At 40.1% G+C, this 27,301-nt stretch overlaps 1 protein-coding gene, 1 long non-coding RNA gene and 3 other non-coding genes across 5 annotated transcripts in view; 3 read left to right on the top strand and 2 right to left on the bottom strand.

Annotated features, from left to right (window-relative positions):
- LOC146492252 (uncharacterized) overlaps positions 1-27,301 on the bottom strand; it is a 90,468-nt gene that overhangs the window by 26,911 nt on the left and 36,256 nt on the right. The gene's annotated exons all lie outside the window — the stretch shown is intronic.
- LOC146492260 (uncharacterized) lies at positions 193-5,389 on the top strand. The gene has a single exon (XM_085151463.1). The coding sequence runs from the start codon at positions 1,377-1,379 to the stop codon at positions 4,908-4,910; it is 3,534 nt and encodes a 1,177-aa protein (XP_085007589.1). The 5' UTR covers positions 193-1,376; the 3' UTR covers positions 4,911-5,389.
- Positions 12,304-12,422, top strand: LOC146492259 (5S ribosomal RNA). Its single transcript, XR_014872667.1, has one exon. It is a non-coding gene; the product is annotated as a 5S ribosomal RNA (ribosomal RNA).
- On the bottom strand, positions 13,271-13,389 carry LOC146492258 (5S ribosomal RNA). The gene has a single exon (XR_014872680.1). It is a non-coding gene; the product is annotated as a 5S ribosomal RNA (ribosomal RNA).
- Positions 13,736-13,854, top strand: LOC146492257 (5S ribosomal RNA). Its single transcript, XR_014872666.1, has one exon. It is a non-coding gene; the product is annotated as a 5S ribosomal RNA (ribosomal RNA).

The raw sequence follows: 27,301 nt of genomic DNA, 5'->3' as shown, positions 1-27,301 counted from the left end.
GTCCCACAGGCCTCAATGTGAGCTTGAAGCCATTATGTTTAAATTGTTTAATGATAAACAGATTTTGAATGAAAGCGAGGAAACTTCGGTAGCACAAAAAAGTGCCTATTCTTTGTTCCCATATGGTTCAGTCATATTACCGTTATTTCCCCCTAAAGTGTTCCCAAAGACACCGGGTTAATACAAAAATATCATCAATATTCTGTTTACTTGGTGACAACGTCGCTTTTAGCCTTCAATCAGAAAGCTTGACGTTGGCTAGTTAAGCATCGGGCTAACGTTTAAAGCTTTCACTCGAGGGAAGTAACTCGTATTACTGCTACTGCTGCGTAATCTTAGTTAAATTCACAGCATATTCTAGAAGTTACCCTGCAATAACTAACTGTTAGAATAGCGGCACCGTATTGTATCGCACTGAGTGCACTTCAATCCTTTATCTCGCGAGTTTGCTAGCTAGCAAAATAATAATACCAATTTTAAAAAATAACATGAGTAACGTCCACACTCGAGAAAATTATTTACTAGGACTTACGCAAACTCCTCCGTTGTGAAAACGTACAAATCCTTCCTGAAGACTCCTTCTTGTATTTTTCGTTTTCCAGCAAACACTCATTAAAACGGCCTCCAGGCACGTTAGTGCGCTCACCCCCGACTGATCAGGGAGTGTGGGGGGGTCACACATTGAAACAGACTAACGTGCAGAGGTACAAGGCAGCCCAGGCAGAGAAATGTTGCTTTTAGACTTTGCGACTCATTTTATTTCTCTATCTGATAAGAAAACTATTCAATCAGATAGTTATTTGTGGTGAATGAAATACGGTTACAGTTTCAAGAAGTTTTAAGCACCACATCCGAAATCCAAGCACTGCAATATTAAAATCCAATTCAATTTCTTGTTTGCTCCGAAATCTACGACATGACTATATACAGAAAAGCTTGACATGGTATGCAAAAAAAAAAAACGAAAAAAATACAAATACACAAACAAAAAATGTTTTAACTGTCAGTTTTGTCATTTAAAAATTTTCCAAAACTAACATTTTCTTTTATTGACTGATATTAAATTGATTAGGATCAAATTTAGAGTGAACAATATTACACAAACAAACACGTGTGTGCGCATGCGCACATATTAGAACGCTTCGATCCCTTGTTACGTGACAACTTTGCTTTGATCTTTTCTGACGTGGTAACTTTGCTTTGATCCCAAACCCCTTAAATAGGAGCGCTCACCTATGTTACTTTATGCTTAACGGACATTGACCTGCAGCAACTAAAACCCTTTCGAGAAGTTTTGAGAGCAATTTACAGGAGAAACCAAAACAAGTTCAGTTTTGTTTCTCACCAATTCACAGCACAAACAGACACATTACACCATGTCAGCCAACCCATCCTTCGGCTCAGATGAGCTTAAAATATCTAAAGGGACCATTTTGGGAGATCACCACGTGGTGGAGGCTTTCCTTGGAGAAGGAAACTTTGGTGTTGTAACCAAATGTCGCGATACAAAAAACAACCAAACTGTGGCTATTAAAGTCAACAAAAGCGACCCTGAAATTCTGCTACAGGCAAAACTGGAAATTTTCATCCTGGAGCAGCTACGACGCTTGGATCCAGACAGGTGCAACATTGTCGAATGGAACGGCTATTTCCTCGATGGAGAGCGCATTTGCTTAAATTTTGAACTCCTCGACCAAAGCCTGTCAGACTACATAGGGGACCGGAATAACCAGGGTCTCCCAATGAGAGAACTCAGGCCAATTTTGCATCAGCTCGCAAATGCTCTGTTCCACCTGGGTTCTGTGGGAATAGTGCATGCTGACCTCAAACCTGTCAACATAATGGTTGTGAACCGCAGTGAGTCTCCCGTCAAAGTCAAACTTATAGACTTTGGCATCGCATGTAACACTTCTGCAGTGATTGCTGGTGGTGCTGTGGGGACAATTGGTTATTGTGCACCTGAGATTATGCTTGGCACTCCATATGATGAAGCAATTGACATGTGGTCTCTGGGGCTGGTAGCCGTGGAGCTTGCTACAGGGGTGCCTCTCTATCCTGGGGAAGACGATTATGATGTTTTGAAGTTCATAATTGAAACTCAGGGTCAGCTACCAGATCATCTTCTAGAGTCTGGCTTGTACACTGATTGCTATTTCATCGAGGATAACTACAACGAACAGCGCTGGACATTTAAGACCCAAGAACAATTTCAATACGAGACATATTATCAATCCAAGGAAACTCGATCGATAAAACTTAAGTGTCTCGATGACCTCGAACAACTACTGGAGGTTAGGCGAGGACCGGAAAATGGCCAACCATTATTTGTCAGGCTAATCAAACAAATGTTGGCCTTGGATGCAAATCAGCGCATAACACCCTCGGAGGTTCTGAAGCATCCCTTTTTCGACCCTGGCCTCTCAGGGAGAGCCCCCTGCACTGACATGAATAGCACACGGGGACAAAACCTTGTGCTCTCTCAGCAGCCTTCAAGCTGGAAAAGTCATGGATCGCAAAAATTCAACTGCAGTTTCCAAAACTCAGTTGAATTTCCTCAAAAAGGACACATCAACACCTCAGCCAACCCATCTTCCTCTGAAGATGATCTTGAAATAACGGAAGGGACCATTTTGGGAGATCACCACGTGGTAGAGGCCTTCCTCGGAGAAGGAGGCTTTGGATTGGTAACCAGATGTTGCGATACAAAAAACAACCAAACTGTGGCTATTAAAGTCAACAAAAGCGACCCTAAAATTCTGCTACAGGCAAAACTGGAAATTTTCATCCTGGAGCAGCTAAGACGCTTGGATCCAGACAGGTGCAACATTGTCGAATGGAACGGCTATTTCCTCGATAGAGAGCGCATTTGCTTAAATTTTGAACTCCTCGACCAAAGCCTGTCAGATTACATAGGGGACCGGAATAACCAGGGTCTCCCAATAAGAGAAATCAGGCCAATTTTGCATCAGCTCGCAAATGCTCTGTTCCACCTGGGTTCTGTGGGAATAGTGCATGCTGACCTCAAACCTGTCAACATAATGGTTGTGAACCGCAGTGAGTCTCCCGTCAAAGTCAAACTTATAGACTTTGGCCTCGCATGTCCTGCTTCTGCACTGATTCCTGGTAACCGTGTGGGGACGGTTGGTTATTGTGCACCTGAGGTTATGCTTGGCACTCCATATGATGAAGCAATTGACATGTGGTCTCTGGGGCTGGTAGCCGTGGAGCTTGCTACAGGGGTGCCTCTCTATCCTGGGGAAGACGATTATGATGTTTTGAAGTTCATAATTGAAACTCAGGGTCAGCTACCAGATCATCTTCTAGAGTCTGGCTTGTACACTGACTGCTATTTCATCGAGGATAACTACAACGAACAGCGCTGGACATTTAAGACCCAAGAACAATTTCAATACGAGACATATTATCAATCCAAGGAAACTCGATTGATAAAACTTAAGCGTCTCGATGACCTCGAACAACTACTGAAGGTTAGGCGAGGACCTGAAAATGGCCAACCATTATTTGTAAGGCTAATCAAACAAATGTTGGCCTTGGATGCAAATCAGCGCATAACACCCTCGGAGGTTCTGAAGCATCCCTTTTTCGACCCTGGCCTCTCAGGGAGAGCCCCCTGCACTGACATGAATAGCACACGGGGACAAAACCTTGTGCTCTCTCAGCAGCCTTCAAGCTGGAAAAGTCATGGATCGCAAAAATTCAACTGCAGTTTCCAAAACTCAGTTGAATTTCCTCAAAAAGGCCACATCAACACCTCAGCCAACCCATCTTCCTCTGAAGATGATCTTGAAATAACGGAAGGGACCATTTTGGGAGATCACCATGTGGTAGAGGCCTTCCTCGGAGAAGGAGGTTTTGGTTTGGTAACCAGATGTCGCGATACAAAAAACAACCAAACTGTGGCTATTAAAGTCAACAAAAGCGACCCTGAAATCCTGCTACAGGCAAAACTGGAAATTTTCATCCTGGAGCAGCTACGACGCTTGGATCCAGACAGGTGCAACATTGTCGAATGGAACGGCTATTTCCTCGATGGAGAGCGCATTTGCTTAAATTTTGAACTCCTCGACCAAAGCCTGTGGGACTACATAGGGGACCGGAATAACCAGGGTCTCCCAATAAGAGAAATCAGGCCAATTTTGCATCAGCTCGCAAATGCTCTGTTCCACCTGGGTTCTGTGGGAATAGTGCATGCTGACCTCAAACCTGGAAACATAATGGTTGTGAACCGCAGTGAGTCTCCCATCAAAGTCAAACTTATAGACTTTGGACTTGCATTTCCTGCTTCTGCACTGATTCCTGGTAACCGTGTGGGGACGGTTGGTTATTGTGCACCTGAGGTTATGCTTGGCACTCCATATGATGAAGCAATTGACATGTGGTCTCTGGGGCTGGTAGCCGTGGAGCTTGCTACAGGGGTGCCTCTCTATCCTGGGGAAGACGATTATGATGTTTTGAAGTTCATAATTGAAACTCAGGGTCAGCTACCAGATCATCTTCTAAAGTCTGGCTTGTACACTGACTGCTATTTCATCGAGGATAACTACAACGAACAGCGCTGGACATTTAAGACCCAAGAACAATTTCAATACGAGACAGATTATCAATCAAAGGAAACTCGATATATAAAACTTAAGTGTCTCGATGACCTCGAACAACTACTGAAGGTTAGGCGAGGACCTGAAAATGGCCAACCATTATTTGTAAGGCTAATCAAACAAATGTTGGCCTTGGATGCAAATCAGCGCATAACACCCTCGGAGGTTCTGAAGCATCCCTTTTTCGACCCTGGCCTCTCAGGGAGAGCCCCCTACACCGATATGAATAACACAGGGGGACAAAACCTTGTGCTCTCTCAGCAGCAATCATCGTTTGGGTGGCCAGAATTCTAGGGGAGCTAGAAATTCTTGTGGAAAAAAAGCCCAAAACAATAACATCAACAAAAACAACCAATGAATATGTTCTTAAACTTGGGCACAATTTGGCTTGAAATCCATCAACTAATCTCTCAATATTCAAAGCGGAGCAGCAGACAACTTACCATCACATCAGTCCTTCAATCAGACCTACAACAAACGTCTTCCTTCTCTCACCCCAACCGGTCGCAGCAGATGGCCCCGCCCCCACCTGAGCCTGGTTCTGCTGGAGGTTTCTTCCTGTAAAAAGGGAGTTTTTCCTTCCCACTGTCGCCAAAGTGCTTGCTCATAGGGGGTCATATGATTGTTGGGTTCTCTGTATGTATTATTGTAGGGTCTACCTTACAATAATACATACAGCCTTGAAGTGACTGGTGATGTGATTTGCTGCTGAATGAATTCGGAACTAATTGGAAATCTGGATATTAATTAAATAAACCTGCTTTGAGCATCAATTAATTGTTGTTTGAAATTCTTTATAAATATATAAATATAGTGCCACTCTTCTACTGTTTAAATTGCAACTGTTTAAAACTGACTAATTTATTCATACACTTGAGCATAAACACACACACGGTAAATGGCCTGTATTTGTACAGCACTTTACTTAGTCCCCAAGGACCCCAAAGAGCTTTACACTACATTCAGTCACACACACATTCACACACACATTCACACACTGGTGATGGCAGCTACATTGTAGCCACAGCTGCCCTGGGGCGCACTGACAGAGGCGAGGCTGCCGGACACTGGCGCCACCGGGCCCTCTGACCACCACCAGTAGGCAACGGGTCAAGTGTCTTGCCCAAGGACACAACGACCGAGACTGTCTGAGGCGGGGCTCAATCTGGCAACCTTCCAATTACAGGACGAACTGCGAACTCTTGAGCCACGATTGCCCTATATACACATATACTTTACAGTACTAGCCAGTGCTTACATACTAGTTCTTTTCCCTACTTTTTCATGCTTACTGGTACAAATGCCTGTTACTAGAGTTAAATGCTATCAATGTATTCTCACAGTTATGGAACTGTACAAATGCATACAAAATAACGCTCACGTAAACATAACTGTGCACTAGTTTGCTCTTATTACTGCAGTTTGTTTCAAATCACTTTGAATAAAGCTCAGCTTCTCAGCATGGATCCATCCTTTCATGCTATTTATGCCAAATTCTGACTTGATCATTTGCATGTCAGAGCAGAAATCAAGACTCATCAGACCAGGCAACATTTTTCCAATCGTCAAATTTTGAGAACTGTAGCTTCAATTTCCTGTTCTTAGCTGACCAAAATGCTCTTCTGCATTCTTTGGCTGCAACAAATGGTTGTATGAGCTACGGTTGCCTTCCTATCAGACATTTTTCTCTGACCGTTGACATCAATAAGGCAGTTTTTCCAAGAGAACTGCCTTTCACTGGATATTTTCTCTTTTTTGTCACCGAAAAGGGTGTCTGTGTTACTTCTTGTCTTATTTTGATAATCCTAGTCTGTGTTCCCATGTTTGTCCACTTCCCTGATCAGTGTATATATTGTCTCTGTTTTCCTCTGTCCTTTGTCAGAGTGTCTGTTCACCTACCCCCTGTGTCTCCATGTTCCCAGTGTTCAAGGTTTCCGAGTGTTTTCCCAGTTTAGGTTTTCATGGTTGGTTCTGTTTGCTACTCAGCCAGAATAAACAGCTCGCTCTTTTAAAAAGTAGGCTCCAGAATGGATGATGGGATGTTCGCATGTCTTTATGTAACACTGAGTGTGCTGAACTAAAGGTAGGCCTAGTTTCATTTTCATGGTCATTATTATCAAGACAATGATTACCCCTTATTCTGATTATTTCTCTCTTTTGGAGGTGTAATGTTGACATGAGGGGTGTAAATATATTTTGATAAACTAATGTTGAAGTCACTGTTTTTGTCGTATTGATGATGCAGCTCAAATAAATGCTTTTAAATAAAAGAATAACCATTCAAAGTGCTCAGTGGTGAAACTGTAACTCTTTCAGAGTTTGACAGCTGGACAAGTGATTTAAAGAAACATGAGATGAGTGCAGCATATTATCTGAACAGAGATCATTCAATGAGCAAGAATAAACACTGACAAGAGAAACACTTCACTGTTGATTATCATATGAAGTCTAATGAAAACTGTTAATCTGTTAATATCCTGTTAATCTGCATACAGCAAATAAAGAACATGTGACTTTAAATCATCCAGCAAAGTGATAACTGTCCTCTGCCCACTAAGTAGTGACTCTACAACAGATTATTTTCAATATTATATTTATATTATATTTAGTTATTCTCCAGCGCAACAATGTAAGGAGCTCTGTGATTGGTTAGGAAAGGACAGACTGGCCACCTCGATTTTTCTTCACTGCACATTGATCCATAGCTTTGCTCTGTAAAGGCTAACAAAGTGCTTTTGCTTTACAAACACATTTAGCTTCGGTATTCACTCTCTTAAAATGCCACTGGACACTGGAGTTAAATGGAGCCCTGATCCTCAGAGTTTTATTGTTCCTAACATTTCTTATAGATAGCACAGATAGTGCCCCACTGCAATAATCACTCATGTCTAGATATTCCTGTTAAAAAGGAGTTTTTCCTCCCCACTGTTGCATAGCAAACCTAGCAAACACAAACTATTCTATAAAACGATCTAATTTAAACGAATAATCCAGTTGAAGCTTCAGACAGCTGTCATATGACAGTGAAACACTGCCATCTGCTGGACTCAAATAACAAAGACGCTGCTTTGACAGGTGAGGGAGTTTCAACAAGTCTGCAACGACTCAAGCATCAAACTACAGAACTATTAGAGCGGACATGGTGCTCTAATGGCTGCACAAAACGTCTCTTATTGCCCAGGGCTCAGGAAGTGAGTGTGTTCCTTATAGCCTATTAAACCTTAACAGGTTATTTTGATGTGTTACAGATGAAACAGCTATCCAGTAACATTCAGCTACAAAATGTTTTTTTTATAATTACTTTTTTGCAGCTTCGCACTTTTACATAAGTTTCATCATCAGTCACAATGGCTGCTGCTAAAATTGAGTACAAGATATTTGTTGGCCTGATTAAAAGGTCTTGATGCGTGCTCAATCATCCAGGGAAGTAAATCTCCAAAAGTTGATTCTGTTCTTCTGGACGTAGCGTTTTCAGTCAGAGAAACCAGCCGACTGAAGGAACAATGGGCTGGGAGGTCAGTTCCTTAATCATGATTATGCAAATTCTCATGACCATTGATCAACAACCACTGATCAATGGTCTTGAGTACCATTCACAGAGAATTGGAGAATGGCTGCAATCACAGCATTGTAAGATGGTGACAGATGTACCCTTAGGCCCCCTCCTTGATTCAGAGATGGTCTTTCCCTTTTCATGTAAATGGCCTCCTTGACTCTGCCCTCAAACCAGCGTTCATTGCAGTTATTGTTGACAATCATATTGTATCGTGTAACCATCCAGCTCACATATTAAATGTAAATGATTTGTTGAACTTAAGACATGATGAATGTTCCTGCATTAAAACACATCCAGCCTAGTGTTCTCACTCTACCTAAATGGATCTGTTACATTAGTGATATATGGGAGTTGTGTTTCAGTCTTTTCCACATGAGGACATTTACATTTAGTTTTTGCTTTACTGATGAGTGGCTGGTTAACCTGCAGTGGTTGAAGTATGTGTCGGTCGTCTGGAAGCGTAGGTGTAGAAGATGTCTTTAATGTAATGCTCTGAAGGTGTCAGTGATTACTGTGAATTCATTATAAAACTGGATTTCAGTGAATAAAGTGAATAAAGACAGGCCCTCATGGTGAAGCTCAGGTGTCCATAAAGAGTAACAGGAGAGCTTTGTCATACTTTCAGATATTTTACATGAGCCAGTCTTTCAAATAAATAAATAAATAAATAAATAATTCATTTATCCACAGGAAACACAATGCTCATATCTGAAAGTAAACTCTGATATACAGTGGGGCAAAAAAGTATTTAGTCAGCCACCAATTGTGCAAGTTCCCCCACTTAAAATGATGACAGAGGTCAGTAATTTGCACCAGAGGTACACTTCAACTGTGAGAGACAGAATGTGAAAAAAAAATCCATGAATTCACATGGTAGGATTTGTAAAGAATTTATTCGTAAATCAGGGTGGAAAATAAGTATTTGGTCACCTCAAACAAGGAAAATCCCTGGCTCTCACAGACCTGTAACGTCTTCTGTAAGAAGCTTTTCTGTCCCCCACTCGTTACCTGTATGAATGGCACCTGTTTGACCTCATCATCTGTATAAAAGACACCTGTCCACAGCCTCAACCAGTCAGACAGGCCCGTCTGAAGTTTGCCAGAGAGCACATGGATGATACAGCAGAGGATTGGGAGAATGTCATGTGGTCAGATGAAACCAAAGTAGAACTTTTTGGTATAAACTCAACTCGTCGTGTTTGGAGGAAGAAGAATACTGAGTTGCATCCCAAGAACACCATACCTACTGTGAAGCATGGGGGTGGAAACATCATGCTATGGGGCTGTTTTTCTGCCAAGGGGACAGGACGACTGATCCGTGTTAAGGACAGAATGAATGGGGCCAAGTATCGTGAGATTTTGAGCCAAAACCTCCTTCCATCAGTGAGAACTTTGAAGATGAAACGAGGCTGGGTCTTCCAACATGACAATGATCCAAAACACACCGCCCGGGCAACAAAGGAGTGGCTCCGTAAGAAGCATTTGAAAGTCCTGGAGTGGCCTAGCCAGTCTCCAGACCTCAACCCCATAGAGGTCTGGAGACTCTATGGGGTTGTGGCGGGAGTTGAAAGTCCGTGTTGCTCGGCGACAGCCCCAAAACATCACTGCTCTTGAGAAGATCTGCATGGAGGAATGGGCCAAAATACCAGCTACTGTGTGTGCAAACCTGGTAAAGACCTATAGTAAACGTTTGACCTCTGTTATTGCCAACAAAGGTTATGTTACAAAGTATTGAGTTGTATTTTTGTTATTGACCAAATACTTATTTTCCACCCTGATTTACGAATAAATTCTTTACAAATCCTACCATGTGAATTCATGGATTTTTTTTTTTTCACATTCTGTCTCTCACAGTTGAAGTGTACCTCTGGTGCAAATTACTGACCTCTGTCATCATTTTAAGTGGGGGAACTTGCACAATCGGTGGCTGACTAAATACTTTTTTGCCCCACTGTATATCCCCGACTAGGGTTACTACTAAATAAAGGATTACCCCATAATGACTAAATATATAAAGACACTCTCCAAAAGAAGAAGTTAAAGGGATTTTATTTATTGTACAAGCAATATCTTCATAAGAATTACAAATTCTGCAGACATATTACCTTCTTACTGAACCTGAATAACTCACACACAGACGTGTCCACACATTTAGAATCTGCAGCTTAGAAACATCTTCAGGTTTAAAAGATATATATAGCTGGATGTCGTCTGCGTAGCAGTGGTAGCGAATGTCCTCAAAGGGGCTCAAAATATGCTGGAGAGGAAGTAGATATATTAAAAACAGCACAGAACCTTGTGGCACACCATAGGACAGGGACGTGGAAGATGACCTGTACTTAGAGACCGCCACAGAAAAGTATCGTTCATGGAGATACGAGGAGAACCACTCTAAGGCAGACCCAGATACTCCAACCCAGTATTTCAGCCTTTCAAGCAAAATGTAATGGTCAACGGTGTCAAAGGCTGATGTGAGGTCCAACATTAGGAGTACAGAACACTTTCCTGCATCGTTTTGCATCAGAATGTCATTGGAAACTCTAAGAAGGGCTGTTTCAGTAGAATGAGCTCTATGAAAGCCAGACTGAAATTTGTCAAAGATATTATGTTAACAGACAACAGAAGCAGACAGAGTTAACCTGAGCTTGAAGAGTCAGCAGAGCGACTTTTCACAGGGGGAACAGGACCTGTTGATTTTTCTAACTGATGGCTACACACAGCTCTGCAGAACAGGTAATTACCGCTGTTCGGTTTAATATTTGATTTTAAACAGTGTTTGAAGCTAAGACAAATACAGATCATATATTTTCATACAGTGATGTTCCAGTCGGGTTAATGTTTGCGTGTCCTCACTGTAAAGACTGCAGGTTACTGGAGCGTGTCTGAAAATGTGACCCTTCAGTCTAATATTGACACCGTTATGCCATCTGCACTTTGATCCCGCTACCTACTCTTGAAAACCATGTGCGCATCTACTTCAGTTGGTCTGTTTTGATATAGGATGTTTGGAAGTTATTTTATTGTTATGATTTTTGCATTTTGTTATTTAATTGGTTGCAAAAAAGAAAACAAGTTTATGTAAACAAGTGGAAATTAATCCCCCTGAGAATAAGCCTTTTAAATAACCTTGGTGGGTTTTTTGGTTGTTCAAGAGTTGAACCATACACAGGATCATAGGTGGCTGAATGCAGTTAGGTAATAGCTGTCACAAAAAATATTATCTTCATACATGTCACAGCTGTGTAAGCACTGATATTGATAATAGATGTGATCACAAAGAGACAACATTTTTGCTAAATGTAATTATTATATAAGAAATTTATAAAACTTGTAATTCTAATTTTTCCAAATGAGAACATATACCTTTTTTTGCTTTACTGATCAGTGGTTGGTTGGTTAACTGCAGGTGTTCAGGCACAAGTCAGTCGTCTGGAAGAGCAGGTGGTGAAGCGACTGAAATGCCCTGAAAGTGGAATTAACGTTAAACTTTATTTGAACATAAATCAGTAAAGACAGGCCTCCATCCTGACATGCAGTACTTGCATTACTTATGTATGATATGCATCCTCACAGAACCCAGATTATGCCAGCATGTTTTTTAAGCCAATGTCTGGATATGAGTATATGTGCATGTGAGTATAAGTGTGGCAGGAGAGTGAGTTCGCCCTCTTTCTTGGAAGTATACAAAAGCCAACGAGTTCTTACCGAATGAGAAGTGAAGCCTGGAGATGAGCAGAGATCAAGTCAAGTGCAGTTCAGACTCGCTGTTAAGCGAAAGGACACCTCAGAAACAGCCTTTTTATACATGCTGTGGCGACACATAGACGCTTACGTTTTTTGTTTTCTATATTTAAGTTAAAATCTCCAAACCGCAAAAATGTTGGACTTCCAAATCGTCCGAACACACTGTGTGCTCTCTGTCACTTTTACACTGTGCTGTAATCAACGAACATGTGTTATTGTGGAGATGTTACTGCGAGAAAATCATTTTTGCAGCTCAATGTTGAAGCTGCAGTTAATAACCAAGGTTTGCATGTTGTCGCTGTAACATATGACGTTTAGCACAATAATATATATCAAACTGTGTGACATTTGCCACCGATAAAAGGTCTTTTTGACAGCTAATCTTTCGCTTACGGCCATACCACCCTGAACACGCCCGATCTCGTCTGATCTCGGAAGCTAAGCAGGGTCGGGCCTGGTCAGTACTTGGATGGGAGACCGCCTGGGAATACCAGGTGCTGTAAGCTTTTGCACTTCCACACACAAACTGCAGAGGGCGCTGCTCACTCAGTGGAGGCAGCTTCAGGAAAAGCTTCGTGACAACGCTCCTGATTGCATTTCGCTTTTGTGCAAAACAAAACAAAAAAACAACAAGAACGAAATATTTAGGAAATACACGAACTTATTTATTCTGTAAATGTAGAAAATGTCTATGGCTAGTCCGTCTGGGCTCAGTAGTGAGGAACTTGTTAACCTTGTGCAGCGGACACAGCGTCAACCTGACACCCATGTGCAACGAGTTTGAACTCTTATTGGCTGCCGACTGCGGCCCCGAAGAATACTGAATAAATGCGCATCAGTGTGCTACCCTGAGCAGGGAACACGATATCATGGAGTTTCTAACATGGAGCAAGGTGAAGGTGACGCTACTATGCAGGACCGCCCCTGCTTAGCTTCAGAGATCAGATGAGAACAGGCGTGGTATGGCCGTAAGTGAGAGGCTTCCTCGATAACGGGGTTCATGTAGATACTGTAACCCATTTATTGGGATTTAAAAAACAATTTAGAGTGAAGGATATTGATTAGTTTCTACTTTAATTTTTAATACCTGCACATGACAGCACAGTTATAATGCATACTTAATGCTGCAATATTCACGTCATAAACAATTGTGAGTGTTTGCACAAAAACATCCACAGGTGCTGTGCATGTACAGTGATATTGATGTAACGCTTGAAGAATTTGACATTACTACACCAGTGGAAGAGCTCTTTGCACAAGACTCACTAACCATCCTATTAGAAAATGAGCTTAAAGAGTGCCGCCTCAGATCCGTTTCAATATTTAAACTGTCATTTGTGTGTTGAAGTGCAAAAGCTTACAGCACCTGGTATTCCCAGGCGGTCTCCCATCCAAGTACTGACCAGGCCCGACCCTGCTTAGCTTCCGAGATCAGACGAGATCGGGCGCGTTCAGGGTGGTGTGGCCGTAAGCGAGGCACGGCTTCAGAAACAGCCTTTTTATACATGCTGTGACGACACAGTCATCCTTACGTTTTGATGTCCTGTATATAAGTTGAATTGTCCAAAGCACAAAAACGTTGGACTTCGTAACACACTGTGTGCTCTCTGTGACTTTAACACTGTGCTGTGAGAAACGAACGTGTTATTATGGTGACGTTACGGAGGGAAAAGCATTTTTGCAGCTCAGTGTTGAAGCTGCAGTTGAGAAGAAAGGTTTGCATGTTTTGGCTGTAACACGTGAAGCTTAGCACAATCCTATATTTGAAAGTGTGTGACATTTGCCAAGTATAAAAGGTGTTTTCTAGCGGGCTTCTCTCGCTTACGGCCATACCACCCTGAACACGCCCGATCTCGTCTGATCTCGGAAGCTAAGCAGGGTCGGGCCTGGTCAGTACTTGGATGGGAGACCGCCTGGGAATACCAGGTGCTGTAAGCTTTTGCACTTCCACACACAAACTGCAGAGGGCGCTAAAACTGTCACTACTCCTTCCTGCTCTTTCTAGTTTCTTCCTGCTTTCTTTTAAGCACAAAAGCGCCTCGCTGACCATTTCCCAGGCGCTAATTACAGACCTCTCATAGGGAATATTTCCTTTTGACAGTAACAGCCATAAAACCTAAAACAGCACCTTACTGTCAATAACTGATGAAACGGACAAAACACATTTACTAGGGAGAGAATAAGATGGAGACATAGTAAGTTAGAGAAAAAACAAACAAACAACATGTGCCAAGTGGAATTTAATCTAATTATAAAAAACAATCAAACAGTTTTGGTTCATAGTTAACAGAGAATTACAGGAAAAACACCACATCACATTCATTTTAAAATTCTTTTATTTGCTTTTAAAGCCCTCCATGGCCTAGCCCCATCTTATCTCTCTGAGCTGCTACAGCCTTATACGTCCAGCCGCTCTCTCAGGTCAGCTGGTCAGCTGTTCCTGAATGTACCCAGGACTGAGCGTAAACTTAGAGGACATCGTGCTTTTGCTGCAGCATTTCCCAAACTGTGGAACGATCTGCCTGTAGAGATTAGACAGGCCTCTTCTCAGCCTGTTTTTAAATCACTCCTGAAAACCCATCTCTTCACCCTGACCTTTGACACCTTGTAAGATGTTAGTTTTAGTTTATTTTTATGTTAGTTGTTTTAGTTGATTATATGCTGTTCTGTCTTGTTTTTTTTAAATATAGGGCTGCTTTAATCTTTACTATGTGTTTTATTTTATTCTGTTTTGTTTTATTCTACTGTTTTTTTTTACTTATTTACTGTACAGCACTTTGGTGCTGCACTGGGTACTTTAATTGCAGATGTTGCTGTCAATCCATGTCAATCAACCCTTTACATTAGTGCCATCGTGATGCTGCAGTCAGCTATTTCCACTAAAAGTTGCCATAATTTAAATCTTGTTGGAGACTGCAGCTCTCTCTGCAATGTGTGTGTGTGTGTGTGTGTGTGTGTGTGTGTGTGTGTGTGTGTGTGTTCCCTTTGTGAATTCACTTTTCTTTTGTGATTGTATATTCCGGCAGATGTTCCGCTCATCTCATTTGTCTCCAAGCTACAGTCTGTCTGTGAGACAGTGTTTAATAAAGTAGAAATTTCAACATTAAAGTAGAAAATCTATTTTGGGGGAAAATGAAATGTTGAGATTACATTTGTTGTTTCAAGACAAACTGCTACAGTTGCTACACCCTCTGAGTTAGTGAAATCATACTTCACTGCATCTGGTGAGACAGAAAATGAACAGCTGCATGATTATCAATGGTTACATCCGATTTCAATACAGAGGATTTTTGGTGTATCACAAGACGTGCGATCAGTTTATTTCATTAAGTCATGTAAACAAGGCATTTTGCAGGCAGTAAAGCAAATGTGGTAGTTTGTCTTGAAACAACAATGGCAATCTCCACATTTCAACATGTTTCTCTAAATTGAATTACAACTTTATTCTTGAATAATAATAATAATTTTGACTTTATTCTCCAAGTAATCAGTAATATTTGTTTTCTTAATGTGGCCCTAACACTCCTTCATGCAGGTGTGTACACAGAAGGAAGCCCAACAATGTTTGACCCTGATCTTTGCAGCAGGAGTGATAGCAACGATATTTAGACTTTTGCCTTTTGGTCACTTTATTTCAATTCTGATGCTTTAAAGCTCATCATAGAAATAAAATGTTGGCATGAAATGAAAACAAAAGCAATAAAATTTAATAACATTAAAAACAAAAAAACATCTGAGAGGCAGGGTGCTGAATATGAACATTTCACCTTAGGAGTCCTGTGACTGGTGATGGTAAAAATTGAAGAAAAAATATGTCAATAAACAAAGCAAAACATGTACTACATACTTATTCTGCGATCAAATAAAAATATTTTATTAAAAGCAAGTTTGATTGAAGATATTATTTCTACACAGCATCCTACAGTCGGTACAGTTAATATATCAGTATTGGTGGGTTGAATATAGTTTGAAAACAGTTTTATATTATTTAATGAAATGTGTGAAGCTGGTCACATGTTAAATGTAACAGTTACTGATAAGACAGGCTCGAGTGAAAACTTGTAACGAACAAGATGTTTCCAGCGACTTTTGGTTAGAGCTGAGGATAAATGTTGCTCTTTTGTTTTCTCAGACATGTATATTTGTGGGTACAGAAGTAGAGTCCATGGGGATTTTTCCTATAGTTGCATTATTGGATTCAAAAGTCACTATGTCCTTCTCATAGTGCACAGGTAATCCTCCACATTGCACTACAACAATTCTGTTAGTGAGAAGTTTGCCTTTATACTGACAGTTGGGTTTCCTGCCTCCATTATTCTTTAGTTCACATTTAACAATACTGAACTTTGCTTTACTCTCTGTCAAGCAAGCATTCTTATGAGGTGACCCATGACCATTACAAATGGCTTTGACCTTTTCATAATCACTAAGGATGAACGTGTTTGTGTCCTTACAAGTGTTGTCAACATTGTAGATCTGCTTGTTTTTTATTTCTGCATCACATTTTTTCGCAGTCATCTTGGCATCTACATGCTGTCGTTTAAACTTTTCATAAGGGGTTTCATTCTGACGCTTCTCAATTGGTTTGGGTTTAAGATTGGCTGGTTTTGAGAGTCCAGTGGCAAAGAGCACCATAAGCGGCAAACAGGCAAACAGGATCCTCATTGTTTCCTGGAGAAAGAAAAACAGGAACATTTTCCAAATTATGAATTTGGAGCAGAAAAAATATCTTGTCATTGTCGAAGTGGATTAATTATTTAATCTTCTGCTGAATTTGTAATTTTGCTCCATTACAAAGGAATGAACAGTCTCTAATATTTATGGTAGTTTCATGTTAATGCAGAGACAGAATATCAACCAAATCCAGAAAACAACACATCACATAAACATACTAACTGATTTGCATGTCATTGATTGAACTAAGTACTCGATCCCCTATAACCAAGCCAGAATTCTGGCTCCCACAGATTGGATTACAATGAATAAATTAGCCATTTAAAGACAATCTTGATCTCAGTTTATTCTGTGTAAAAAGCACACCTCTACAGTATCAGTCTCTTCCATTCCAACTTCTACACCACCATGGGGAAGACTGCAGAGGTGTCAAAGGATTTGTTACTGAGGTCTACAGGGACAATACAAATCTACAGTCTTGTGCCACCATAGTCAAGACCGAAGACCTCTTATCTTGCTGCATGCAAGATCTTGCCTCATGGGGTGATGATGATCGTGAGAAAGGTGTTGTCAACAGGGGATCAAATGATTATTTCCCCATGGTATGCAATGTAAATACACAGAACCACGTGACAGATGGTAGCTTCTTTTCATGACCATCTTTTTACTTTTTTGTATTCTTACAAGCTGCTGACCAGCAAACTTTTATTCATAGATGTTTATTGTTTCAGATAAATTTGCAAACTGAACTCCACGTGTCCCGTCTCTCAGTTTCTTTGGCAGAGTTTACTTTTCATTTTTAATGGCTTGTTGTTTTTTATTGACTTATATAGAAACCCACACAAGTTTAACTTGAAAAACAACTTATGTAACAAAAAATGAACCAACTTAATGGATCAACATAAATAAAAGGATAATTTCATTGTTTTTCATCTATTTTTTATGGAATTTTTCCAAAACGTTTTCAAACGTTCAGATCTGTCTTTTATTTTCTTGTTTTAACATTATACATGGTGAACTAAAAACCCTGGAATATGGTTTGAACCATTGAAGGCAGCATGTTTCGCTTTTTGGCAGCTTTTATTTTGAAACTGCAACACTAATCAGTACTTCCCCACACCTGTGGTGCACGCGCTGCGCAGACCCCGTCGGACATGCGCGGCAGAGGAGGGGGCTGACTTGAGCAGACAGCGCGGAGAGACAAGTCGAAAGGAAAAGACAGACGATCTCTGATAAAGCAAAGACAGACAGAAAGAATTTACCTGAGCTCTCTGCTGGACAGGTAATTACCGCAGTTTGGTTTAACCCTTGTGTACCCTTCAAAATTTACACCCTCCTATGTCCCTCGTTACCCAAAATGGTCCCCATCCAAAAGGTGATATAGCAATATCATTTATGAATTTTTTTTTCATTTTTTTTTACATCAGATCTTTTAAACAACTCCAGACCTAACCACACACATAAAGGTTTTCATAATTTTTTTAATATTTTTTAGGTTTTTATGGCTTTATTGTCATAAAAACCCCTGTTTTTTGGGGGGGAAAAAACCATAATATGCAATATTTTCAAAAAATTAGTTGCAAATGGAAATATTTGGCATGAGGTTATTACAGCCTTGAATGGGTAAATAATTCATAACAACATTGATTTGGATGCATTATTATTTTTGGAGCAATAAGAGCTTTTACAATTTACACCCTCCTATGTCCCTCGTTACCCAAAATGGTCCCGATCCAAAAGGTGATATAGCAATATCATTTATGAATTTTTTTTTCATTTTTTTTCACATCAGATCTTTTAAACAACTCCAGACCTAACCACAGATATAAAGTTTTTCATAATTTTTTAAATATTTTTTAGGTTTTTATGGCTTTATTGTCATAAAAAAACCTGTTTTTTGGGGTTAAAAAAAACATAATATGCAATATTTTCAAAAAATTAGTTGCAAATGGAAATATTTGGCATGAGGTTATTACAGCCTTGAATGGGTAAATAATTCATAACAGCATTGATTTGGATGCATTATTATTTTTGGAGCAATAAGAGCTTTTACAATTTACACCCTCCTATGTCCCTCGTTACCCAAAATGGTCCCCATCCAAAAGGTGATATAGCAATATCATTTATGAATTTTTTTTTCATTTTTTTTCACATCAGATCTTTTAAACAACTCCAGACCTAACCACAGATATAAAGTTTTTCATAATTTTTTTAATATTTTTTAGGTTTTTATGGCTTTATTGTCATAAAAAAACCTGTTTTTTGGGGTTAAAAAAAACATAATATGCAATATTTTCAAAAAATTAGTTGCAAATGGAAATATTTGGCATGAGGTTATTACAGCCTTGAATGGGTAAATAATTCATAACTGCATTGATTTGGATGCATTATTATTTTTGGAGCAATAAGAGCTTTTACAATTTACACCCTCCTATGTCCCTCGTTACCCAAAATGGTCCCGATCCAAAAGGTGATATAGCAATATCATTTATGAATTTTTTTTTCATTTTTTTTCACATCAGATCTTTTAAACAACTCCAGACCTAACCACAGATATAAAGTTTTTCATAATTTTTTTAATATTTTTTAGGTTTTTATGGCTTTATTGTCATAAAAAAAACTGTTTTTTGGGGTTAAAAAAAACATAATATGCAATATTTTCAAAAAATTAGTTGCAAATGGAAATATTTGGCATGAGGTTATTACAGCCTTGAATGGGTAAATAATTCATAACTGCATTGATTTGGATGCATTATTATTTTTGGAGCAATAAGAGCTTTTACAATTTACACCCTCCTATGTCCCTCGTTACCCAAAATGGTCCCCATCCAAAAGGTGATATAGCAATATCATTTATGAATTTTTTTTTCATTTTTTTTCACATCAGATCTTTTAAACAACTCCAGACCTAACCACAGATATAAAATTTTTCATAATTTTTTAAATATTTTTTAGGTTTTTATGGCTTTATTGTCATAAAAAAAACTGTTTTTTGGGGTTGAAAAAACCATAATATGCAATATTTTCAAAAGATTAGTTGCAAATGGAAATATTTGGCATGAGGTTATTACAGCCTTGAATGGATAAATAATTCATAACAGCATTGATTTGGATGCATTATTATTTTTGGAACAATGAAAATTTATTGCAAAAACAAACTGAACTGAGCTGAACAAACAAAACAACAAACTGAACACAGATGTAAATTTATAGCAAACACAAACTGAACTGAGCTAAACAAACAAAACAAAAAACTGAACAAAGATGTAATTTACATCTTATAACAGGAACTACAAAGTATTTTCCAATGTTCTTTGCAAACTGGGGCACCACACTTGCAGCAGGTCGTTTGGATTCTTCTGCGCCGTTTGCATGATGCGCACTGGTTTCTTATTGTGGGACGCTGCTGCTGCTGCTGCTGCTGCTGCTGCTGCTGCTGCTGCTGCTGCTGCTGCTGCTCCTGCTGCTGCTCCTGCTGCTGCTCCTCCTCCTCCTCCTCCTCCTCCTGCTGCTCCTCCTCTTTGCCCTGGGCCTGTAAGACCAGGCTGGCAGCAAATGGTGTTCTGGGCAGGTAGGTTCTCTTCTTCATGGTGGGGGCAATAAGAGCTCTTCCAACCTGCTCTATGAACAGACGCCGCAAGTGCCACTTTCCTCTGTTCCACTCAGGGTCGACAGCGGTGAATAGGATGAAAGCATTATAGAGGCTGACATCGATCATGTGGTAGAACAGACACATGGGCCACCTACGTGTCATCCGACGACAGGAGTAGGTGCCACAAACCTGCAAAACAAAAAGAAATTATCAGATGACACGAATAGATTTATACAGCCATAAGCAAGAGACAAACTAGACAACCCCCCCCTCCTTTCTGTAACTATCAAAACTATCATAGTCTAAAACTATCATCTCATATCAAAACTATCATAATCACATTATCTGACTTTATCAGTTATAACAATGAGAAACAGTAAACAATTTGGCAAATAAATTACTTATGCTTACCTGGTCCAGATGATCTACAGCCCCTTTGCATTTATTGTAATCCAGGATGATGTGGGGCTTTCTTTTCCCAAAGTCCTGGACTTTTGGCTCACGGTGTCTGGTGCTCAGCACAACAACATTTTTCCTTTTTTTGGGGACGTAAGATACGACAGCCTTGTTGTGGCTAAATGCAAAGACAGACGACTGAACGTCTCTGTCTCGAATGTTCAGAAGCTGTGGGGGCAGCTCAGGTTTATTCAACCGTAGCGTGCCCACCAGGGCCATCCTCCTCTTCCTCAATTCCTCTGCAAGAGGAAATGATGCAAAGAAATTGTCTGTGGTGACTGTGTGGCCCTGCAGCCCCTCTGTTAACTCCAGCACCACCCGCATGCCTTGGTTCATCTCTCTGTTCGCGAATGCAGACTTTCCCGTGTAGACTTGAAGCCTCCAGGCATAGGAGGTCTGCACATCGCAGAGGGCCCAGATCTTCAACCCATATTTAGCCGGTTTGGAGGGCATATACTGCTTAAATGAACAGCGGCCCTTAAAAGAGACCAGCTGTTCATCGACACAGATATCCCTCCCTGGGTTGAAAAATTTGGGGAGGCGGTCGCTCCATTTGCTCCATAAATCCTTTATTGGACTCAGCTTGTCCCCCCTGTAGCGACCTGGCCGGGAGAGACGATCGTCAAACCTCACTGCCCGATTAATTTGCTCAAATCTTTTTTTTGGCATGGTGGCAGGAAACAGAAGACGCCCTGTCTCCCCATCCCACAGGCTTCTTGTCGACTCATGTTGGGACCTGTACAGGCCAGCCAGGATCACAAGCCCCATGTACGCTCGCAGCTCCTCCTCATCTGTGTCCTTCCAATCTTTAACTGACCTGTTTCCTTGCAAGTTGGTGAAATGCCGGATTAACTCCATAATGTCCTCAGCAAAAAAAAGATTAAAACTGCTCACAGGGCTGGTGATCCTACGAATGGCATAATGCGTTGGTCCTGGGGGTAAAATTGGAGGAGGAAAAAATGGAAGGACCTCTTCGTGTGTGGGTTGCCACATGATTTTACCATTTTTAGATCTCCACTGGTCATCCTCCTGTCTTGTCTCTTCCTCCTGCTCTTCTTCCTCCTCCTCCTCCTCCTCCTCCTCCTCAGACGAGCTGCAAATCTCCTCAGTGCCTGGCAAAAATTCTTCTTCACTTTCAGAAGTATCTCCACTGCTTGTGGAATCTTTTTCACTTTCTGAAGAGTGCAAAACTGCAGCAACAGCCTCCTCTAAACTGAGTGCACGCTTCATCGTGTCTGTGCAGAAATGACCACTAAGACCAGGCTGCAAAGTATTCTCATAAACTTCAAAGGTGCACCTGAATCAACATGCTATACCATGCATCCAATAAGAGAGAGGAGGCTCTCTCTGGTTCAAAAAAAAACATAAACACACCATCTTTGGCCTTTGATCTCTCTCCCTCTCTCTCTCTCTCTCTCTCTCTCACTCTCTCTCTCACACACACACACACACATGCACACATGCACACACACACACACAGACACACACAATACCATTTTATGGTGGTTAGATGTTTTATTGTCATGCATTTTGCAGGGTAAGATAACCATGTCCTGCATTCAAAACCACTGAAAATGTCTATGGTGGTGCTGTACCTAATATTGTGCTCATTTGATCCAAAACCTATTTTTCCTTTATTTTGAAGGCTGAGGCTTAGATCCATTAGGTATTCACGAGAAAATAATTATCACATGTCAGAATTACAGTATATCGAAAATATGTGATTATAATGGGAGTTAATGGGCCCAAAATGGAAATTAGAACGTAGGAGTTAAGCCTTATGTTTATCTCCTTTACTATACACCACACCATAGAGGGGATCATTGAATTAAAAAAAAAATGCTAAAATGCACATCCTGGCCAAGTTTCATGCAACTAGTCTTTAAAATGACTGATATATTGAAAATCAAAAATCCAAAGTTACCACAAATGGTAACTTTTTTCACCTAGAGTGCAGGAGGGTTAATATCTTGTTTTAAACAGTGTAACTACGAAGCGAACACAAATACAGGTCATATATTTTCATGTTCCAGTCGGGTTAATGTTTGTGTGTCCTCACCGTAAAGACTGCCGGTTATTGGAGAGTGCCTGAAAATATGTCTGCGAAGCACCTCCTCAGTTCAAATATTAATTTTGGCCCGCTATCTACTCTAGAAAATAATTTGCGCGTCTACGTCGCCATTTACGGTTCAATGTGTGGCCGTAAGCAAAGCATTCCTGGTGCTCTGAGGGTCATCTAGTAAACGCCAACCATCATTTAAAAATAACCAAAAACAGCTGTCGTTACTTTCTTATTCCTTTTAATGTAGTCTTTTAAATCATTAAATGATAAAATAAAAAAAATGAAAATCAATATAACAGCTTCAAAAAATTCAACATCTAAACCAGTCAATTTTTTCTTCAGTAAATATTTTCAAACTTATCAGAGAGGCGCTGGAGGACATGTTGAACAATAATATCGTGTACGTTTTTTAGAGTATTACTGGATATTTTTAAAACAGGCAATTGTAATCATTCACTTACATATGGTAGATATGGTAAACGAGTGAAAATGAACAACAAATTAAGTAATTTAAATACAGTTGATGATTTTTGAGTCTCAGTTGAAGAGTTCATGAGGTGTATCTAAAGGCAACTTCTCTACTTGCATCCACACATTGAACCTTACAGAGGGAAACGGTCATTGCACTCAGTCATGACAACATTCTTGCTAAATATAATTATTTATATTATAAAGTTATGAAACTTTTAAGCATACTTTTCCAAATGAGGACACTTACCGTGCTTTTTGCTTTACTGATCTGTGGTTGGTTGTTTAATCTGCACGAGTTCAGGCACGAGTCAGTCGTCTGGAACAGCAGGTGGTGAAGATGTCTTCAGTAAATGAAATGCTCTAAAGGGGGAATTAAAATTGAACATTATTTGAACATAAATAAAAAAAGATAGGCCTCTGCCTGTGCATGCACATTTCTTATGCACGATATTCATGGTCAGAAAACCCAGATGATGCATGTTTTAAAGCCCATATCTGGTTAGTGAATGTGAGTATAAGTGTGGCAGGAGATCGAGTTATTCAAAATAAGCCTGTTGTCTATAAAAGATTTAAATATACAAATAAAAAGTTCTTACCAAACGAGGAGTCAAGATGAGCAGAGACCAGATCTAGTGCAGCTCAGCTGTTTTTAAATTCTACCTGAGCAGGTTGGAGCTCATTTGTGTCACAGACAAATAAAACTTTGGGGGCTTCAGCTTTTAAACATTTCAGCAGCCCCACCTTAAATAATCACTAGCATCAGTGTCTACCTCACTAGCCCACCAGTTAGCACTGCTCTGTTTGTGGTTCAGAACATGCTGCAAACATGATGTGAGGACCAGTGACCACAGGTGCAGATGCAGGTTGTCTTTCATAGCTCGCGTTACAACAATTGCAGCTAATTTTTTTTAAATTCTATAAACCACCTTTTAAAAATAAGTAAATTAATAAAATATTGACATGTGTGAAAAAAGTACAGAATTTGCATTTTGGCTTAGTTTTTGTTAAGTAAATAATGGCACGGTGTAATATATCACGTGTTGTTATTCCCCTGATGTTGTATATACCTCATTTTAAAGACCTGACCTGAATGCATCGTGGTGCAGGACACATTTTGCTTTTGCAAGATCAGCTACTTCGAATCTCTATAGGCTCCTCTTGTTCATGTGACTATGTTATCTGTTTATTTATTCATTTCTATTTGTGTTATTTCAGTTATTACACTGGTATAGTATGACTATGTCACCTGCAGCCTCCAGCAGTACCAGTTACCTGAGACCACACATCTCAGCGACGTGTGCGTGCCCATCCCAGCAGGGAAAAGAGGGAAGCCCCAGCTGTCCCAGCAGAACACACCACAAAAAATGATTGATGTCACCCCAGAGTCATAGAAGGTCTTCAGAAACTCCAAAACAATTGAATCTTGCCTTCTAGGTCTCCATCAGGTGTGATGTCAGAGCCACCAGCCTGCAGCTGTTGTTCATTTACATCTGCCTAATTGATCATTTATCCTCAGCACATTTTTCAGTTCCTTTGCCTTAAACTGGACAATATGTAAAGTCTAAATTCAAACAAAGGTTGGGGAAACCTGCACTGAGCTGAGACAGAAGAAGTCGGAAGTCGAACTCGGATGAGTGACAGAGCGTTCCTCCTACTGAAAACTCTATGTCCAGATGAACAAAATTAACTTTTCGGGACAGGTCCCCAGATGTTTTCTCTTCTCAGAATCCTCTTCACAGATCAGATCTGTTTTATCTGACATACAGTCATGTGGAAAAGAGTGTTTTCATAGGAATCTATAGAATACTCTGAAAAACTAAGCACTGTACATGAGTGAGTAGCTTGTAGAGCCACCTTTTAGCAGCAACAGTGTCACCAAATTGTTTCTGTATGACTCTTCGTCTGTCACACGGTTGTGCAGGACTTTTGGCTGACGTTTCTTTACATTGTTTCGTCAGTTCATTGAGGTTTGTGGTATTTGTTTATGTGAGGCTCTCTTAAGTTCCCAGCACTGTTTTTCAGGTTGAGGTGTGGACTGTGACCGGGCCATTGCAACACCTTGATTCTGTTGTAGCTCTGCTGATGTGCTCGGGATCTTTGTCCTGCTGCATTACCAAAACTCAGTTTTGACTGTAGACTACTTGGCATACAAGGAAATTCATGGAAAACTCAATGACTGCAAGGGGCCCAGGTTCTGTAGCTGCAAAACAAGCTCAAATCATCACCCCTTCACCACCATACTAACAGCTGGTATGAGGCGTTCGTGCAGTATGCTTTGCAACTTTGCTACCAAACTTGCAGCCATGCTGTCATGCTGTTTTTAGAGAGCAGAGACTTTCTCCTTGCAACCCTTCCAAACAAGCCACACTTATTCAACTCTTTTATAACTTGACTGTCATGGCCTTTAACATTTAACTTGCTAACTGAGGCCTGTAGAGTCTGAGATGTAGCTTCTGGATTTTTGAGCTTTTTCTGACCACTGCACAGTTTGACCCTGGGGTGAATTTTCTGGGACATCTGTTCCTGGGAACATTATGACATTGTGTTAACAAACACATGAATACTCCAGACCAGCAAACTGACAAAACTCATACTTTTATAGAGCTGCTCACATATGCTGATGAGCAATTATTCAAATGCAGTGGATTAGCAGCATCTGGCTGCTACTTACCTTCTAATTTGCACTGAAGCAATAAAGGTGCTTTCTGAATAATAGGAGCTGTCTGGTGTGATATTCATATTTAAAATGAATAATCAGGATCAGATTACTTTAATAATCCCTAAGGAAATTATGTGGGTTACAGATTCTCCAAGACAATAACAGTAACAGATTAAACTAATTAAATAATACAATATATTACAGCGTTTACAAATATAAGACATAGCACTAATATAAATTGCTCAATTATAAATATCAAGAATATTACAGAGGTGAAATATATATGATTGACATTTAACAATAACGTTGAAAGGGTATAACTATTGCACTGTGTACTGTGTATTAGATTGTACAGGGAGATGGCCACAGACAGGAATAATTTCCTGTGTTGTTCAGTGGTGCATTTTGGTAATCTCAGTCTCTCACTGAATGTGCTTCTTTTCTTGGACGACATCTGCCTCTCAGACACCCTAAAGGAGTCCATCTCCACTCATTACTGGTCTTGCGGATCAGTTTGAGCCTGTTGGCACCTGTGACCGTCAACCTGTTGCCCCAGCATGCAACAGCATAGAGGATGGCACTGGCCACAACAGATTTGTAAAAAATCCTGAGCATTGTCCTCAGAAAATAGAGACGACTCTGGCCCTTCCTGTAGAGTGCAGCTGTGTTCTTAACCCAGTCCAGTTTATTATGCATGTATACTCCAAGTCCAGTTAAAAGGCAGGAGCAACTTAAACATAGTTTTGAAATATACAATTTATATTTTTCAATTTCAATTTCAAAATTGACTGATTAAAAATATTTTTAGATTGAGATTAAAAAAACCTTCCTGCTTAGATTTAGTCACAAAGAAATGATGACTGTAAATTTTTAAAAGTAAAATTTATAAAGGTAAACTCAAAAGTTGTCAAAAACAGCCATTTATAACCTTGACTTCAGAGTTTTACATGACACAAAGTGTTACATTATAACATGTGTAGTTAGCGTGATAACATCTAGAGTTATTGCATTCATAGAAGTTTCTTCTGCTCTCAGAACAGATTCAGTTGTTCACAGTTTCGGGACACGGTGCATTACCAGGCTGCAAACACTCACAAGGTGTTGAGTTGTGGTCATGAAAAGAACAAAGTGGTTAAAGACAAGTCTCTGATGCAGTGTCATCAGACTGTTGACAAACCCTCAGTCTAGCCACAGTGTGACAGCACGGCTTTGCTGAAAGTCACGTTTTGCATTGCTTCTCATGAAGTGTTTTCTGCTCTTTATTTCACTTGACTTGAATACATTTACTTGGACAAGCATCTGGTGTGTAAATCAGATCAAACTGAATGTCATCAGAACATACAATGATTTTTTTTTCTTTTGGTAATAAGTTGAGAATGAGGATTTGGAGTAACATTGAATATAAAAGTTTTCCCTCTCAGGGGGTCAGTTTCTATGTTGGATTGTAAACTCACTTTAGTAGTTCTCCTCT

This window comes from Neolamprologus multifasciatus, chromosome 23, assembly GCF_963576455.1.
Source record: "Neolamprologus multifasciatus chromosome 23, fNeoMul1.2, whole genome shotgun sequence".
Lineage (NCBI taxonomy): Eukaryota > Metazoa > Chordata > Actinopteri > Cichliformes > Cichlidae > Neolamprologus > Neolamprologus multifasciatus.
The sequence above is the reverse complement of the archived record's forward strand: the minus strand, read 5'-3'. Positions and strand labels throughout refer to the sequence as shown.